The sequence below is a fragment of the Sorex fumeus genome, unplaced genomic scaffold (assembly GCF_029834395.1).
Source record: "Sorex fumeus unplaced genomic scaffold, SorFum_2.1 ptg000094l, whole genome shotgun sequence".
Lineage (NCBI taxonomy): Eukaryota > Metazoa > Chordata > Mammalia > Eulipotyphla > Soricidae > Sorex > Sorex fumeus.
In genome coordinates, this window is record NW_026606151.1 from 17,073,053 (window position 1) to 17,090,022 (window position 16,970).

Here is a 16,970-nt window from a genome sequence, read left to right on the forward strand (position 1 = left end):
GGTGCTGTTTGTTTCTTTACTGACGAAATGGCGTGTCGGATTTCGGAAGGGAGAACGTTGGGAACGACATACCCATCCTGTGGAATTTGGTATGTCGGCAAGTGGACATGGCTATCGAAGAGATTTGAGTAGAAGTCATGGATAATCTTCTCCATTGCCGTTCTGGAGGATGTGATGGATCCATCAGGACGTCGGAGGGCAGTCATCTTGGTCTTATAGTTGGCGAAGGACAGGCGGGCGTTACGAATACTTTTCCCGGCTTCTGCCGCATCTACCAGTACTTCTGCTCTTCTCTCTTTGAGGTCTTCCTTGATCGCATCTCTGCACTGCTTTGCAAGCTCGGACGTTAGCTTCCGGTTGCCTGAGGCATGCGCCAAACCTCGCTGGCGAATTAGCTCAAGAGTTTTCGAAGATAGGCGACTTTTTGTGGCTATCTCTCTCTTGGCGTTCCTCGCACATTCATGGAGGTGCTGAACCAGTCGATCGTATTCCTCGTCAATGTTGTCAACAATGGCATCTTCCCATGTTGCCGCAATAGTACCAAAGAGTTCCCAGTTGGTGGTCGTTCTGGGAGTTCTCTTTTTGAACTTTGCAGCCCTTTCTCCCCGCTCTGTGAAGTAGAATTTTGCACGAAGGAGACGGTGGTCCGATCCCGTTCGAAATTTTGGGACAACAGCGACATCAGTCAGGCAAAACCGTCGATTGAATATGATGTGGTCTATTTCGTTGTGGAATCGTCCACCGGGAGACTCCCATGTCCATCGTTTAGATTCTGCCTTCTGGAACTGTGAGTTACCATGAATGGTCTTGGTCGACATGATGAACTCAGATAGTCTCTCACCCTGTTCGTTCCATTCTAGGCCATGGGTTCCGATGTGAAGTTCTTCAGCTGATCTTCTCGGTCCTATCTTGGCATTAAAATCACCCACAATGATCTTGTAGAAGGTGTGGTCTTCTTTATAGAACTTCTCTAGCTCCATGTAGAACTTCTCGATTTCTCTTTCATCATAATGAGATGTTGGTGCGTAGACAACGAAGATAGAAACTGCAGGCAGTGAGCCACATCTATTCAAATGTAAACGTCCGATTCGGGTTGTTAGGCATTCGAATGAATCAATGCTCTTGGCCAAGTTTGTGTTGATAAGGACACCGACGCCTCCAACACCTCTTTTATCGCATGTTCCGAGGAACAATTCTTCTCCAGTGTCGAAAACGGCATGGTGAGATTCGTGTCTTCTTGTCTCGGTCAGACCAATGATGTCGTACTTGATCATTCGCGCTTGTACCATCAGGTCCTCGATGGATGCATCTGATGCTAGCGTACGTGCATTGAAAGTACAGACGATCATTTTTGTCTTCCTTCGTTGTGGCAGCCTAGGTCGGCCTTGAGATTTTGTCGGCCTCTCCTTTCTCATCCTTCTCAGTGCTGCCATGTCGGTGAAGCCTTCAGGGTCAGGTGAATGAGACCAGTTGTAGTTACTGGTTTTGGCATATCGAATACACAGCGGATAGCTTGCCAGGCTCTTCCGTGCGGGCGGAATACTCTCGGTAGCTTGCCAGTCTTTCCGAGAGGTATAGAGACTTTTGGGGTGACCTCTAATCACCCTTGTAGGTGTTACCATATTTGAACCTTATCAAATATGGTACGACAATTCCAGAGGACGGGTATTTAGTGTTTCATGATGTGTCGCGCGGCCGCTTGCGGCCGCGCGGGTCCGGAAAGCGTCCTGGAGTGTGGCGACGGCTGGGTAGTGGAAGTAGTGTGGAGAGTGGAAGTCTGCCAGTGGGGTATTTATCTGGGTAGGGTGGGTCTCCTGTGCACAATTCGATCCCTGGGTGGTTGATGAAAGCAGACAGGGCAGGGTAGGGTGGGGCTCCTGATTAGAATCCCTTTGTCACCTGTGGTGGTGGGAGCAAGCAGAGAAGCTCTGTCCCTGGGTCTGCTGAGCCTGGAGTCCAAGGTCTCAGAGAGTTCCGCTTACCTTGTTCTGTGGGTCTTCAGTTGTGCGTGGGTCTCAGCCGGAGCTGCCGCGCGGGTCCGGAAAGCGTCCTGGAGTGTGGCGACGGCTGGGTAGTGGAAGTAGTGTGGAGAGTGGAAGTCTGCCAGTGGGGTATTTATCTGGGTAGGGTGGGTCTCCTGTGCACAATTCGATCCCTGGGTGGTTGATGAAAGCAGACAGGGCAGGGTAGGGTGGGGCTCCTGATTAGAATCCCTTTGTCACCTGTGGTGGTGGGAGCAAGCAGAGAAGCTCTGTCCCTGGGTCTGCTGAGCCTGGAGTCCAAGGTCTCAGAGAGTTCCGCTTACCTTGTTCTGTGGGTCTTCAGTTGTGCGTGGGTCTCAGCCGGAGCTGCCGCGCGGGTCCGGAAAGCGTCCTGGAGTGTGGCGACGGCTGGGTAGTGGAAGTAGTGTGGAGAGTGGAAGTCTGCCAGTGGGGTATTTATCTGGGTAGGGTGGGTCTCCTGTGCACAATTCGATCCCTGGGTGGTTGATGAAAGCAGACAGGGCAGGGTAGGGTGGGGCTCCTGATTAGAATCCCTTTGTCACCTGTGGTGGTGGGAGCAAGCAGAGAAGCTCTGTCCCTGGGTCCGCTGAGCCTGGAGTCCAAGGTCTCAGAGAGTTCCGCTTACCTTGTTCTGTGGGTCTTCAGTTGTGCGTGGGTCTCAGCCGGAGCTGCCGCGCGGGTCCGGAAAGCGTCCTGGAGTGTGGCGACGGCTGGGTAGTGGAAGTAGTGTGCCAAGGAACTTAAAATTCTATAACATAGCTTAGCACAAAGAATACTTTATTTTAAAATTATGGCTATGGTTGATGGTATTAAAAACCATGATATTTCATTTTTAACTTTAACATTCTCATTTCTTGGTCAATTGCTTCCTTCATATGAGTTCTGTAATAATTCTAGAGAGTCAGATGTGCATTATTGTGAACATCTTAAAATCAGATAACCACTTATTTTTGGTTCAACAGTACAAAGAAGTCAATTGATAATCTGCAAAATGAAAATACTTTCTATCCATTTTTTTAAATTTATTTATTTATTGAATCACTGTGGGAAAGGTTACAAAGCTTTCAGGTTTAGGTCTCAGTCATGCAAATATCAAACACATTTCCCTTTACCAATACTTATTTTTTACCATGAAGAACCCCAATAAGACCCCACCCCCCACCCCTCCCAGTCCCTGTGAGGCAGATGAATTCTAGTTAACACTCTATCTGCTTTGATTAGATTCATTGTTTCAATAAAAGATTCACCACTATTATTTAGAGTTTACCCCCCCCCCCAAATCAGACATGTTGAAAAAGCATTGTGAAGTGATTTGCTTTCTACAGCTGTGTTCAAGAATTAAATGTTGGTTTTGGATTTCTGCTATTTTACTTATTGACCCTGGAAGTATTTCTACTGAAAGTCAGATAGTTAAGAAATTGGTTTCTGTGCTCTGGAGTCGTGGCTGTGCTGGAGAGCCGCTTGCGGGGGGCAACTGGTGACCTCCATAGGGCGTGAAGGACGGACTGGAACGCCCCCCTTCCCATGAGGTTTTAGTCGCCCCCACACCCCTGGCTCATACCTGCTGTCCACAAGGCTCCCATGCGGCTGCCATCCTTCTTTCCAGAGAAGAGAGCGCGAATGGGGCAACACCCTTTCCCCTCTGGCAGACTTGATGACCTGGATTAACGCATAGTCCTTTCACTTTTCTGCTCCAAGCTGCTGGGTTCTGCATTAAGTCCTTGTGCTTCTGGGGCTGTGGCCGTGCTGGAGAGCCGCTTGTGGGGGGCAACTGGTGACCTCGGTAGGGCGCTTTCTATCCATTTTAAAAAAATTTTATTAGTGAATCATCGTGAGGTATTGTTACAGATTTACAAACTTTCGTGTTTGCATTTCAGTCATACATGATCGAGTACCCATCCCTCCACCAGTACCCATTTTCCACCACCAATGGTCCCAGCATCCCTCCCAACACCCCCACCAGTCCCCTCCACCCTACCCCGCCTCTGTGGCAGGGCATACCCTTTTGCTCTTTTTCTCCTCTTGGGTGTTGTGGTTTGCAATGAGGTATTAAGTGGCCATCATGTTCGATCTATAGTCTACTTTCAGCCCACATCTCCCATCCCGGAAGGGCCCTCCTAGCACCCTTTACTTGGTGTTCCCTTCTCTATCTGAGCTGCTTTTCCCCCAGCATGTGAGGCTGGCTTCTAAGCTGTGGAGTAATCCTCCTAGTACTTATCTCTACTCTCTACTATTCTTGAATGTTAGTCTCCCACTGTTACTTTATATTCCACAAATGACTGCAATCTTTCTATGTCTGTCCCTCTCTTTCTGACTCATTTCACTTAACATGATACTTTCCATCTTTAAAAAGCTGTCAAAAACAGAGTTCGGAGAAACACTTTCCTGGAACCACTACCCAAGTCCTTTCATCCACTGAGCATCAGGGTTCAGACCCAGGCGTTGCAGTGGATGGAACCTGGGCACGTGTGCCTAGTCCTGCCACTGAAGCCTCATGTCTCTTAACGAACACTGAAGTCGCAGGTCTCTTAGGGAACACAGTGCTAGAGTGCGGCGTGACGGCTATTCCTCTCCTGAGCTCATTTCGGGGGTCTGATTGCTCTTGCCTGCGTGATGACTCCCCAAATGATGACTCCTGTACAGGAGGAGCTCTGTGTTCCTCCCTGACCGTGGGCCTCCGGAGAGTCGGTGGCTTCCTCCCTGCACAGAGCTCGGTAGGCGGTGTGACACGGAGCGGGTGCCGAGCAGAAAGGCCGCGCCGGGTTGGGGGTCCCAGTGTGGCTGCAGACCCTGAATCATGCGGAGGCTTGCAGAGCGGTGCTCGCGACGCGACTCCTTCGGGAACGGCGCATTGCCCACTCGCTTCCTGCTCCTCGCCCTCCTGGATACTGGTGACGCTGCCCCAAGTCTCAGTTCCATTGGCTGTCGGGTGTCCAGGGTAGCCAATCACCCGCCGTTCCGTCGGTACAAGTCTCCGCCCCCTTGCTTGGAGACGGTTGACGCGGTCCAGGTCTGTTTCATTGGCTGGCCAGTGTCTAGAGCAGCCAATCACCCGTCGTTCCGTCGGCACACGTCTCCGCCCACCTGGCTGGACTTGGGACGCTTCCTAGGGGCGCGACATGGAGCTGTGGTCGCTCCTGTTGCTGCTCTCGGGGCCCTGGGCCCTGGCCGAGGCCTGGGCAGGTGAGTACCGGGAGGGGAGGGGCCCGGCAGGAGCATCTCCGAGACTGTCAACCCAGACGCGCCCCTGATGGTCTCGGTCCCTCCTGGCCTCCACCCCGCCCACCCTCTGAGTCCTTTAGTGCCCACCCTCGCCCTCCCTCCGGGTCCCCTGCCCAGGGCCGGGGCTCAGGCGTCCACCCCCGCAGGCGCGCACTCCCTGCGCTACGTCTACACCGCGGTGTCCCGGCCGGGCGGCGGGCAGGCGCGGTACTTCCTCACGGGCTACGTGGACGGCGAAGAGTTCGTGCGCTTTGACAGCGAGCGGGCGGGCGCGCGGATGGAGCCGCGGGCGGCGTGGATGCAGCGGGAGGGGCCCGAGTACTGGGAGTCGCAGACAGGAATCGCCAGGAGCAACGCTCAGATCTACACGGAGCGCCTGGACATCCTGCGGGGCTACTACAACCAGAGCGCGGCCGGTGAGCGCGGTCCCCACCTCCACCCCCCGCCCCGAGTGTTCAGTGCCAGTGTCCAGAGGGCGTGTGGGACGCGCCCTCGGCGTCCAGGGCGGGAGCAGCCGACGCCGGGACTTTGACCGGGTTTCTGCACCCGTGCGGGATTCTGATGCGGCGGGTCTTGGGGCGGGGTCAGGGTCTCACACCCTCCAGAGCATGTTTGGCTGCGAGGTGGACGCTGACGGGCGCTTCCTGCGGGGGTATCGGAGCTACGGCTATGATGGCAACGACTACCTGACCCTGAACGAGGACCTGCGCTCCTGGACCGCGAAGGACACCCCGGCTCAGATCTCCAAGCAAAAAAGGGAGGAGTACCGTGAGGCAGAGATCTACAGGACCTACCTGCAGGTGGAATGCGTGGAGTGGCTTCAACAGTACCTGAACAAAAGGAATGAGATCCCGCAAACAGGTACCCTGGTCACCTGCAAATAGGCCTTCAGGTGTGCCCTTTGCCCAGGTGCAGAAGACCCCTCTTCCGGTCCCCCAGGGAGGCTGTACCGGCTAGAAACAGACTCTTTCCCCCATGCCCTCCTGGGTCCCGGGCAGGGAAGGACCCTAAGCCCCAGCTCTGCAGTGACTTGCAGTGACCCCATGAGTGTGACTGCCTAAGAACACCTTGGGAAACCTCTGTCAGACTTTTCTGTCCTTCACCCTTCATCTAGGTGAGGACCAGGTTAGTGTTTGCCTCCTTAGAGACCAGGAGCCTCCTGCCCAAGCCTCATTCTAGAACTTTCCAAGGGCTAGGATTTTTATCCACGTCCCAGCCATCTGGTGTCTGAGTTTGGTGCGTCCTTCCCCTCAAGCAACTGTCCCGTCCCTTCTTAGGATGTCACATGCATGCTGCTTCAGCGATGTAGGGGGAAACAGTGGGGGTTTCTCATTTCCTCCTCAGAACCTCCCAAATCACACATAACCTACCACCCCTTCTCGGATCGTGAGGTCACCCTGAAGTGCTGGGCTCTGGGCTTCTACCCTGAGGAGATCACCCTGACCTGGCAGCTTGATGGGAAGGAACTGATCCAGGACACAGAGCTGGTGGAGACCAGGCCTTCCGGGGACGGAACCTTCCAGAAGTGGGCGGCTGTGGTGGTGCCTTATGAAGAGGAACAGAGATACGCTTGCTATGTGCAGCACCCGGGGCTGCCGGAGCCTGTCACCATGAGATGGGGTGAGGGGGGATGGGCACGGAGCCTGTCACCCTGAGAAGGGGTGAGGGGGGATGGGCATGAAGCCTGTCACCATGAGAAGGGGTGAGGGGGGATGGGCATGGAGCCTGTCACCATGAAAAGGGGTAAGGGGGGATGAGCATGGAGCCTGTCACCCTGAGAAGGGGTGAAGGGGGATGGGCACCCTGAGTTGGCATTAGGGGGGATGCGCACAGAGACTCTTCTCAGGGGGCTGAGACATCCCCGTCAGAACTTCAGAGGGTGGCCTAAGGCCTGGGCGTCAGCCCTTCTCCTGCCTTCCCTTCCCAGAGACCCCTCCTCTGCTTGCTTTCCCCACCGTGGGAATCGTGGGAATCGTGGGAATCGTCCTGGTTCTTCTTGGACTCATGGTAGCTAGTGCAGTACTGGCCAGAGCAGCAATCATCAGGAAGAGGAGCCAAGGTAGGAACAGCTGGGTGGGGGGTCTGAGGTTTGGGTCCACTAGAAGGGGCCTCGGCCCCACAGAGGAGGTTGACTTGAGTGAGTGGGCTGCACCATCCACGCGTGTGCCTGCAGTCTGGCGGAGCACACGACGCACTGACTCGTCGCACTGACACCATGACACTCTCAGGCTCTTGAAAATGAAAGACTTCTTTGCTCCTGGATACGCTGGTGACAGGGACCCGATCCCAGCAGCAAAGGCCATGGGGAGTTTTCTCCTGACGCAGACCTCCGCTGGGTGTGGGTTCAGCCCAGGGACACCCCCTTTCTGCATCCCTCCTAATCCTTTTCTGGGTCAGTCCGGAGTTCCGTACTTTTCCTGGGCTCCAGACCAGTCTGTCTACAAATTCATGACCCAGTGTCCCCCCGACAGGTGAGAAAGAAGGCCATGGTCCAGCTGCAGGTCAGTGCTGAGACTCGGTGACCTTGTGAGCCCTAGGATGGAGTGTGGGGGGACATTTTGGGGGGGTTGTGGAATTGTGGGGGAGCTCGGCCCATGCTTTCTGTTGAGTTTCATCTGCTGTGGCCTCTGACCCTGTCCTTATTTGCTGTACTCCAGACAGGAACAGCGAAGGGGACTCTGACGTGTCTCTCATGGACCCTGAAGGTAACACTCTAGATGGCCCAAGTGGGAGATATTGGGCAAAGGCATTGGGCAAATGCACACCTGTATTTGGGGTTGTTTCGTTTTGATCTTGTGTTCTGGGAACCACACTTGGCAGTGCTCAGGGGCACTTCCAAGGTAATCAGAGGACCATGCAGTGCCAGGGTCAAAGCCAGACCCCACATATATGCACATGCTGCATCCTTCTGGGATGGGCCCTGGGGGACTTGTTGGGCATCTTCAGGGTGTCCCCGTTCTGTGACTTAGCTCAGTATGTTCATTATTCTTTTCTTCACAGTGTGAGACAGCTACCCTGCCTGAGGCCCAGGGCTGCAGGATTTCCTCCCATCTTCCGTCTGTGACTTCTGCTGAATATTAACCAATAAGTGTTTTAGGCTTCATCAGTGAATTTCCTCTTTTCCTCCTCCTCCTCTCCTCCCAGAGAAGCTGACAGTGTTTAGTTAAAGTTTATCTTCAGAGAGAGAGAGAGAGAGAGAGAGAGAAAGAGAGAGAGAGAGAGGAAAAGCACCTGCCATAGAGGCAGGCAGGGGGTGGGGGTGGGGGATGATGGGAGAGAAACTGGGGGATACTGGTGCTGGGAAATATACACTGGGGGAGGGATGGTTGTTGGAATACTGTATGGCTGAAATCCAATCATGAACAGCTTTGTAAGGATCTCACAGTGATTCAATAAATATTTTTTTTAAAAAAAGACTATAGTAAAATCACTACCAGAGAGGGAAAAAAAGAGTTTATCTTTAACCTTTCCTTTATGTTTTACCTCTCACTGTGACCATTCCCCAAGTCAGTCTTGGTTACTTACAAGCCAAGACTTTCTGGTAATTCTGGATTTTGTATATAAATGGAATTACTTGCTTTTCTATTTCCCCTATAGCCTTTTCATATTTTACTATAGAGCAATGTTCTTTGCTTAAACACAGAAAGACCTTAATGCTATGCTCCTAATATTTGGAAGTTGATTGACTCTGAAATATGTCTCCTCCTGGGCATCCGTCATAATTACTTGACTCAGACTTCAGCTGCTGTAGTTCCTCACAGCCCAAAAGGGACGTCCCGCCGTGGGTCTCAGATGGACCCGGAGCCAGTGGCAAAGCTACCCCGGCATCAAAATGGGACAGTCTAGAAAGCATGAATGCCTGGTCTTGATGCAAGCTGTTATGACATAAGAGACAGGACCCCCATGGAGAAGGACAAGCTGAACTGCCCTGAGGGCTTAGTCTGGGATTTACAGTAAAAGCCTTGCCTTGCCCTCAGTCCAGAGAATTAAGTTTTGGGATCTTTGTCTCTTGTGTGTTTATCCAATTAAGTAAACTTAATTGTTTGAATGTATACAATTAGAGGGAAAGACAAAAGCAATGTAGATGTCCCTGGGAAACACAGTGTCTCCTTGCTTTAATCTCTCCAAGAGAATTGCAATCTGCCAAATGTTTTCTCTGTAAATGATCAACCACACCTAGGTCCTATATACCTCAACCTCCCTCAGATGCGCTGTAAGTATGCTAGCAGCTCTGCATTAAACGGGTCATTTTCACCATCAGACTGTGATCCCCCATCTCTCTGTTGGGGAGGTCTAGGGAGGACAGGAAGTGGTCTCGGTCATCACACATGTATCACCCACACACTTTGTGAACTCGCACATCTTCTGCCAAGAGATCTGAGGATGTCTGCTATCCTGTAGATCATGTGAGGAGGTGGGGGGTCAGGCCCACTGGCCCACAGGGCCCTCCGGACACTGACCTGCTGTCTCTTCCCTGACCCACACCCCAACCCTAACCCTAACTGGAAGAAACTAAGTTTCCATTTGCTTAGTACTGAGCATTTCTGTGGGTTGCTGATTTGTGCCCCTGTGTGCCCTCATTAATTGTGTCTGGAAGTTGCCTGTGTGACCATTGTACACCAGGGGTGGGGTGGAAGTGACCTGTCTTCATATCTCAGCCCCTGGTCAGCCGCACTGCAGACAGCTGGACAGCACTCACAGTGCACTCAGTGATGTAAGCAGTCGGACAGACAAGGATAGGGAAGAAAGCCACCAGAATTGACAATGAAATTCCTGGGAAGGGCCTGGAGTGATAGCACAATGGGTAGGGCATTTGCCTTGATGTGGCCAACCCGTGTTCGATTCCCAGCATCCCATGTAGTCAGTCCCCTGAGCACTTCCTGGAGTGATTCCTGAGTACAGAGCCAGGAGTAACTCCTGAGCATCGCCGGGTGTGACCCAAAAAGAAAAAAAAAATTCTGGGAAGTAAAAGTCCTAAGGTTGACAAGACCTGAGATAAGACCTTCAGTAGTGGATCCTGAGGAGATTCGACCCCTCCCCATAAAGGAAATTCCTCAAACACCCTCAGAACAACCCCCCCACCCTTAATCCAATTAACCTTAGCAATTCAGCCCAGAGAAAACTTCAAAACATTCCAGACCAAGACACCCTAAGAAGATACCTTACAAAAGCCACCTTGAGCCAAGGAAGAGTGCTGCATGTGCCCACGTAGCCGAGCACTTGTGGTACCCAAGCACATGGGTCACCCTCATCTCCCCTCTTGAGATGTGGACTTTCATGTTTTCCTGTCTAATCTTGGAATGTGTGTAGGGGCTCTATCCGCGCTTGGAGAAGCATGTTACTCTCCACTCTCCCCCACTTTTTCTCTCTCCTTCCCTTCAAAACCTTCCAAATAAAATCTGTTTTACTTCACTGCTTGTCCATTCCTGAAATCCATTTCTTTGAGGCGAGACAAGAATCCACTAACCCTGGGTCCAGGGTGGTAGAGGCGAATCGGGAGGAAGTGACTGTCTTTCTCCTCCCGGCTTCACATAACCCCCCTGTGGGGCCCACCAACATCAAAATCCTTGTTGACTGCACAGAAGGCAAGTACCTTCCCCACTTACCTCTCCATCCCTTAAATCTTTAACATTGCCATGAGGTGGGCGATTGTGCTGCAAAGAGCGGTGCTCAGGACTTATTCCTGGCTCAGTGCTCAGAGATCACTCCTGCCTGTGCTGGGAGCTCATAAGCGGTGCAAGGGGTCAGTCAAAACAGGGTTAACTGGGGCTGGAGAGATAGCACAGCGGGTAGGGCGTTTCCCTTGCACGCGGCCGACCGAGTTCGATTCCTAGCTTCTCAAATGGTCCCCTGAGCACCGCCAGGAGTAACTCCTGAGTGCGGAGCCAGGAGTAAGCCCTGTGCATCACCAGATATGACCCAAAAAGGAAAAAAAAACAGGGTTAACCACATGCAAAGCCATGCCTAAATGTCTATCTCCCTGATACCCACACACAACTCTGTCTGCTCTTGTCAAGTGAAATGGCAATGGCTTCTTGATAAATTATTGATTCCTTCAGACTGTTTGCTCTACTCCTTGTCTTTTACTGTTTAGTCCTTTATTGCTCACCCCCAAGACGCCATATTGGCCAGATTTCCCTTGCTCCATAGATTACCACTTCCCGGTCTCCCCCGCTGAATTTTTTCAGCTGGTTTTTAAATATCAGAGGTTCTGCCCGGGCTTTCTCCTGCTCCACAGTCTCCTTGCAGGTTTTCATTCATCTGCAGAGGAAGGACACTTAGGCTTAAAGAAGTGAGGTCCAGTGATCAGCATCATGAGGGTTCTTGGGTGCTTGGCACTGCATGGGGAGCTGGGGATACAGATACAAATCAAACGCTAGTCTGAACCCCCTCCTGACAATTCCACCAACTACAGCCGCCTCATCCCCATCCCTAATGAAAAGATCCCCGCAGATCTAATTTACTTGTGTTTAGGTTTGAGGTGCACACCCAGCAGTGCTCAGAGCTGACTCACAAACTCTGTGCTCTGGGGTCACTCCCAAGGTTGGCTGTGTGAAAGGCACAGCTGGATGTGCCCCTCCACACACCAAGATAAATGGGGGGAGGGTGGAGCCATAGTACAGTGGGTAGGGCATTTGCCTTGCTCTCGGTTGATGCAGATTAGATCACAGTAACCCATATGGTCCCCAGTCCCCGCTAGGAGTAATTCCTGAGTGCAGAGTCAGGAGCAATCCTTGAGCATTGCCGGGTGTGGCCCCCAAACCAAAAAGTAAAAATAAAATATGCAACTAAGATATCCCCTTGCATTGAGATTGACAAAAGTACCACAGTTGGGTATATGAAAGAGTCTTTCAAATTCCAAGTTTGGGTTTCAGTTTGATTAGATAGCATTGCCACCTAGTGGACAGATCACTGAAAAATTCTTCCTGGAAAAATGTGAATATTGTTTGATGTAAATAAGGTTATTAACACTCTGAAATGGAATTTGACAGATTATGTCAGGAAGAATTCTGTTGGCCTATTATTTACTCAGGAAATATTATCACTTTATTTAGCATGAAGCCCAAGGAAAATTCCAATGGAAAAGTTTGAGCTTTGTTTAAAAATTTTTTTATCCTTTGAATACACAGCACTAACGGTGAAAAGAACAGCTTAGTATGTTAGTTATTTACTCGAATTAATCTTTTTCTTTGTTCGCTTAGTTTGTCTTGGTGTTTGGGTCCAGCCAGCAGTGCTAGGGGCTACTCCTGGCTCTCTTTGGGTGGCTTCTGATGGTGGTGAAGGGAATGCCAAGTGCGAGGGATTGAATCTGGATCTCCAGCATGCAAAGCATGCGCTCAGCTCATTGGATTCTTAATCCGGCAGACCCTTCTATCCATTCTTTTCTCTTTGCATTACAGTATTCATTTCACACACACAGAACTGCTTTAGGGCTTGCTTTTAGTCACCCATTTTTATTGAGATCTGCAACATTTTATTAGAAAATTTTTCAATAAAGTGGAGCTGAAGACATTTTATGGTGAACACCTGTGTATACTCACAATCTAAAAACAAACAAACACTGTCCTCCCGTTGTTCATCGATTTGCTAGAGTGGGCCCAGTAACGTCTCCATTTTTTTTTTTTTTGAGACTTGTTACTGTGTTTGGCATATTGAATATATCACAGGTGAGATACTCTCGGTAGCTTGCCGGGCTTGCCAGGCTCTCGGAGAGGAACAGAGGAATCGAACCTGGCTCGGCCGGGCTGGCTGAGTGCAAGGCAAATGCCCTACCACTGTGCTATCACTCACAATCTAGATTCTATTAGCATTTTACATTTGTTTACATTCATCTAAACTGCCTATATCTTGTCTGTCCATCCTTACATTCATCTTATTCCAAACTGAATTCATACTTAAATTGGGGCAAGAGTACCTCACAGTAGTATATTTATCTTGAAAATGTTTTTTAGGGGTGGTGGGAGGACTGTATAACTAGGTACTTTGGGAAATAAATTCTTTTGTTCGTTTTGGGGCCACACTCAGCAGTACTCAGAGCTTATTCCTGGCTCAATGCTCATGAATCGTACCTGGTGGGACTTGGGGGACCATATGGAGTGCCGGGAATAGAACCGAGTTGATCTTGTGCAAGGTAAGTGCCTTACCGGGGCCCTGGAAAATGAATTCTGAGCTATTGTCAATCTCTTAGTAGAAGATGCAGGTACTGAGAAGCTTAGAGCTTCTCTGAGCACTTTCTTGAGGTGAGGCTTTATTTGGGCCTCCAAGGCACTAACCCACACCTAAAGTCCTGTGTAATTTCCCACGAAACACTCTAGTTTTAAGTGAGATCAACTGGGGCCCGCCAATGACTTGTCATTTCCTCAACAATGTGCACTTCGTGTCTTCAAACAATCAACTCCACCCAAGGGAGACTGAAAGAGTCTGATTTCAAACAAGGTGCTCATTTTTTGTTTATGGTCGGGCCACATCTGGCTGTGCTCAGAGCTTATTCCTGACTCGATGTCGTAGATCACTCCTGGCAGGACTAGAAGGACCCCATATGCCTTGCTGGGGATGGGGAGGAGGGGGTGTTCAAGAGAAAGTGTTTCTGTGTAGACACACAGGTGTGCAGCGAACAACACACACCTGTCCCTGGAGCAGCCACTAGTTAGAACTCTTGGGTGGCAGGTTCATGTGTGCCGGCTTTGTGGAGTCAGCTCCATTGACAGGTTTTCCTGTTAATACCCAGGGTGCCTGAGAGGTACCGTGCAGACCAAGGTCACCAGCACCCCCAGCTTACCGCATCCTCCCCATCCCCCACTCCATGGGTACTACTGTGACCCTGATAAAGACACCTGTCAGGTAAGAGTCCTCTGGAACCTAGAAGGTAGATTACCAGAACACTTCAGATGGAAGATTTCCAGCAGATTCCATGGGTACAGGGCCCTAGGACTTCCCTGCCCGAAAGGCCTGGTTCTTGACTGGGGAAATGGGGTTGGCCCTGGAGGGATTATCTCAGCTGGAGGGAGAATGGTTCGTTGCTCCTTATAGTAAATTCTTTCTCCACACCCCCCTGCCACCCCCACCACTTGCAATGGTGGGGATCAAACCCTGTGCCTCAGGTTTGCAAAGCAAGTAGTCTATCACCAGGCCACATTCCCCCAGCCTACATTGTATTCTTAAAAGCTCTCTTTCTTGGGGCTGGAGAGATAGCACAGCGGGTAGGGCGTTTGCCTTGCACGCGGCCGACCCGGGTTCGATTCCCACCATCCCATATGGTCCCCTGAGCACCGCCAGGAGTAACTCCTGAGTGCAGAGCCAGGAGTAACACCTGTGCATCGCCATGTGTGACCCAAAAAGAAAAAAAAAAAAGCTCTCTTTCTTCAAGGGTCCTACCCATAGGAGAGTAGGTAGGGTGTTTGCCTTCCACACAGTTGATCAAGGTTCAATCATTGGTATCCCATATGGTCCCCGGAGCCCACCAGAGGGACCCAACTCCTCTGGTCCCTAAAAAGTTCTCTTGCTTCCTTGGGAGGTGGGATCAAGGAAGAGCTTCCCCATCTCTGAGATTCAGATCAGGCGGCTAGAGAGTCTGTGTGGGGCCTTGCTGCAGGCACTGAGGGGAAACCTTCTCTCTGGAATCTGCTTGTGGATGGGGACCGTGAGAATGTACATACATCGGTCGGTACCTGGCATCCACCCCAACTGCCCACATGGCTTTGTTTATGGGATATAGAGGTATTAGGAACGTTGCTCACTTGATGTTTGTCCAGATTAAAGTAGAACAGCTTAGGTGAAATGTTTTCGAAAAGATACACATGTTAAGAGAGGATTCAAAATGATTTGGCTTTCAGGATGCCTTTCCTTGCTTTCTGGCTCTCTGATGTTCACTTTGTTGACTTTTCTCAGGCTCCCGGGCTCTTGAAGTTTTCCCTCTGTGCATACGCTGTTTCCGTCTGCCTTGTTCCTAGCTGCTCTGAGCTTCCTCCGGTCAGGGCACTACCTATATTCTGTAGAGTCCAAGCAGCTGGGGGCAACTGCATTACCTCCATCCCTTTATTTTCTAGCTTCATTATGACATCATTCATGTAAAATGAAGTGCACCTATTTGAAGCTGACAAGTTAAATGTGTTTTGTTCATGACACTTTCATCCTTCCCATCATCCAGGAGGCACTGGAGATCCAACTCCCAGGATTATGCTTGAAATGCAGCCAATACTGAAAAGTAATGTGGTAAAAGAAAAAAAGGGGGGGGGCTGGAGCAATAGCACAGCGGGTAGGGTGTTTGCCTTGCACATGGACGAACTGGGTTTGATTTCCAGCATCCATATGGTCCCCCAGGCACCGCCAGGAGTTTTTCTTGAGAGCATGAGCTAGGAGTGACCCCTGTGCACCACCAGGTGTGACCCAAAAAGAAAAAAAAAAGCAATCTGGTTCCTTGCCATGGAGCTAGCCGATGCTCAGAGCTTCCCCAGAAAGCACTTAAAAAAAAATTATAAAGAAATGCACAGTATTTGATTACATTTAATATTCAAACACGAAAATGCCACCATTACACCTTCCCAGCACCGTATTTTGAATGTTTCCATCCTGAACCCCAACCCCACCCCTGCCCCAAAGCAGAACCAAAATAATTTATTTTGTACTGTTTGTTATGAAAAACCACTGAAAATGCTACCAAAAAGTTTCCTTAGAGGAAAGAGCGTGAAGATTGTTGTATTTCACCCAGGGGCCATTAAGCCCTTCTATAAGAGATCACTAACATGTTGGTAAAAGTTGAGCCTTATATGGTGTAGATATATATATATATATATATATATATATATGAAAAAAAATTCCCTCTAAGATTAGTTGCCTCCTGCTTTAAACCATCAAATGTGGTGCAGTTCTCTTGGAGTATGGATGATGTGAGGTATGAGTTGTCCTTTGGCAGCAGTGGTCCCTCAGGGGCACCTGAATTGAACAGTCTGGCATGGGGTCTGGCAGCATGGTTATGGCGTGTCATGTTATGCTCCCTTCCAGGAGAGGAGACAGCACTTCTTTTGTTTTATTTTTGGCACATACCTGGCCAAGCTCAGAGCATACTCATGCTCGGTGCTCAGGGATCACTCCTGGTGATGCTTGGATGACCCACCATGTGTAGTGGCAGGAATGGGGAGGGGGGACGGTCTGCCTTGTGCAAGGCAAGCATACTATCTCTCTGGCCCCCAAAGGGCTTTTTTTTTCTTTGTTGTTTTTTGGTTCACATCTGGCTAGCTCAGGGGTTACTCCTGGCTCTTCGTTCAGGAATTACTCCTGGCAGTGCTCGGGGGACCATATGGGATGTTGGGAATCGAACCCACGCAGGACCTGTGTAAACGCCTTCCCCGCTCCAGCCCCAAAAAGTACTTTTAAAAACATTTCTTAAAACAGTGCTGGCCATGGTCAGTAGACCCTTTCTTCCCTCTGAAAAGGATAATGCCGTGTTAAGTTAGGAAATGGGAAAAAGCACCATCTACGGCAGGGTAAACAAAAGATCTGGTAAGACTCCAGTAAACTCAAATAAATGCATTCTGTCCACAAGAAATTTGAGAATTTTGCAGATCAAAAAGAAGATTAAGGGGGGGAGGAAGCCAGTCCTAGTATTACTAAAGCCTCCCTGCCCTAAGCCTTCCCATCGCTGTGAGTCTCGGCACCTAGAGCAGTAGGTGGTGCATATTAGGTGCCCAGTGAATACTTACAAAGGGGTCCCAAGCTCCCACAGCACTGCAAAGAATCAAATCAGAA

At 50.4% G+C, this 16,970-nt stretch overlaps 1 protein-coding gene across 1 annotated transcript; it reads left to right on the forward strand.

Moving 5' to 3' along the window:
* The first annotated feature begins 5,077 nt into the window (after positions 1 to 5,077).
* On the forward strand, positions 5,078 to 15,184 carry LOC130040118 (HLA class I histocompatibility antigen, alpha chain E-like). Its single transcript, XM_056132135.1, has 6 exons — positions 5,078 to 5,186; positions 5,372 to 5,641; positions 5,814 to 6,086; positions 6,570 to 6,845; positions 13,954 to 14,066; positions 15,176 to 15,184. Exons 1-6 carry the CDS (start codon positions 5,123 to 5,125, stop codon positions 15,182 to 15,184), a joined length of 1,005 nt encoding a protein of 334 aa, XP_055988110.1. The 5' UTR covers positions 5,078 to 5,122.
* Positions 15,185 to 16,970: the final 1,786 nt, after the last annotated feature.

Coding starts and splice junctions, on each gene's coding strand:
- LOC130040118 (XM_056132135.1), top strand. CDS start 5,123: ATGGAGCTGTGGTCGCTCCTGTTGCTGCTCTCGGGGCCCTGGGCCCTG. Junction 5,187..5,371: donor CCTGGCCGAGGCCTGGGCAG/GTGAGTACCGGG, acceptor CCACCCCCGCAG/GCGCGCACTCCCTGCGCTAC. Junction 5,642..5,813: donor CTACAACCAGAGCGCGGCCG/GTGAGCGCGGTC, acceptor GGGCGGGGTCAG/GGTCTCACACCCTCCAGAGC.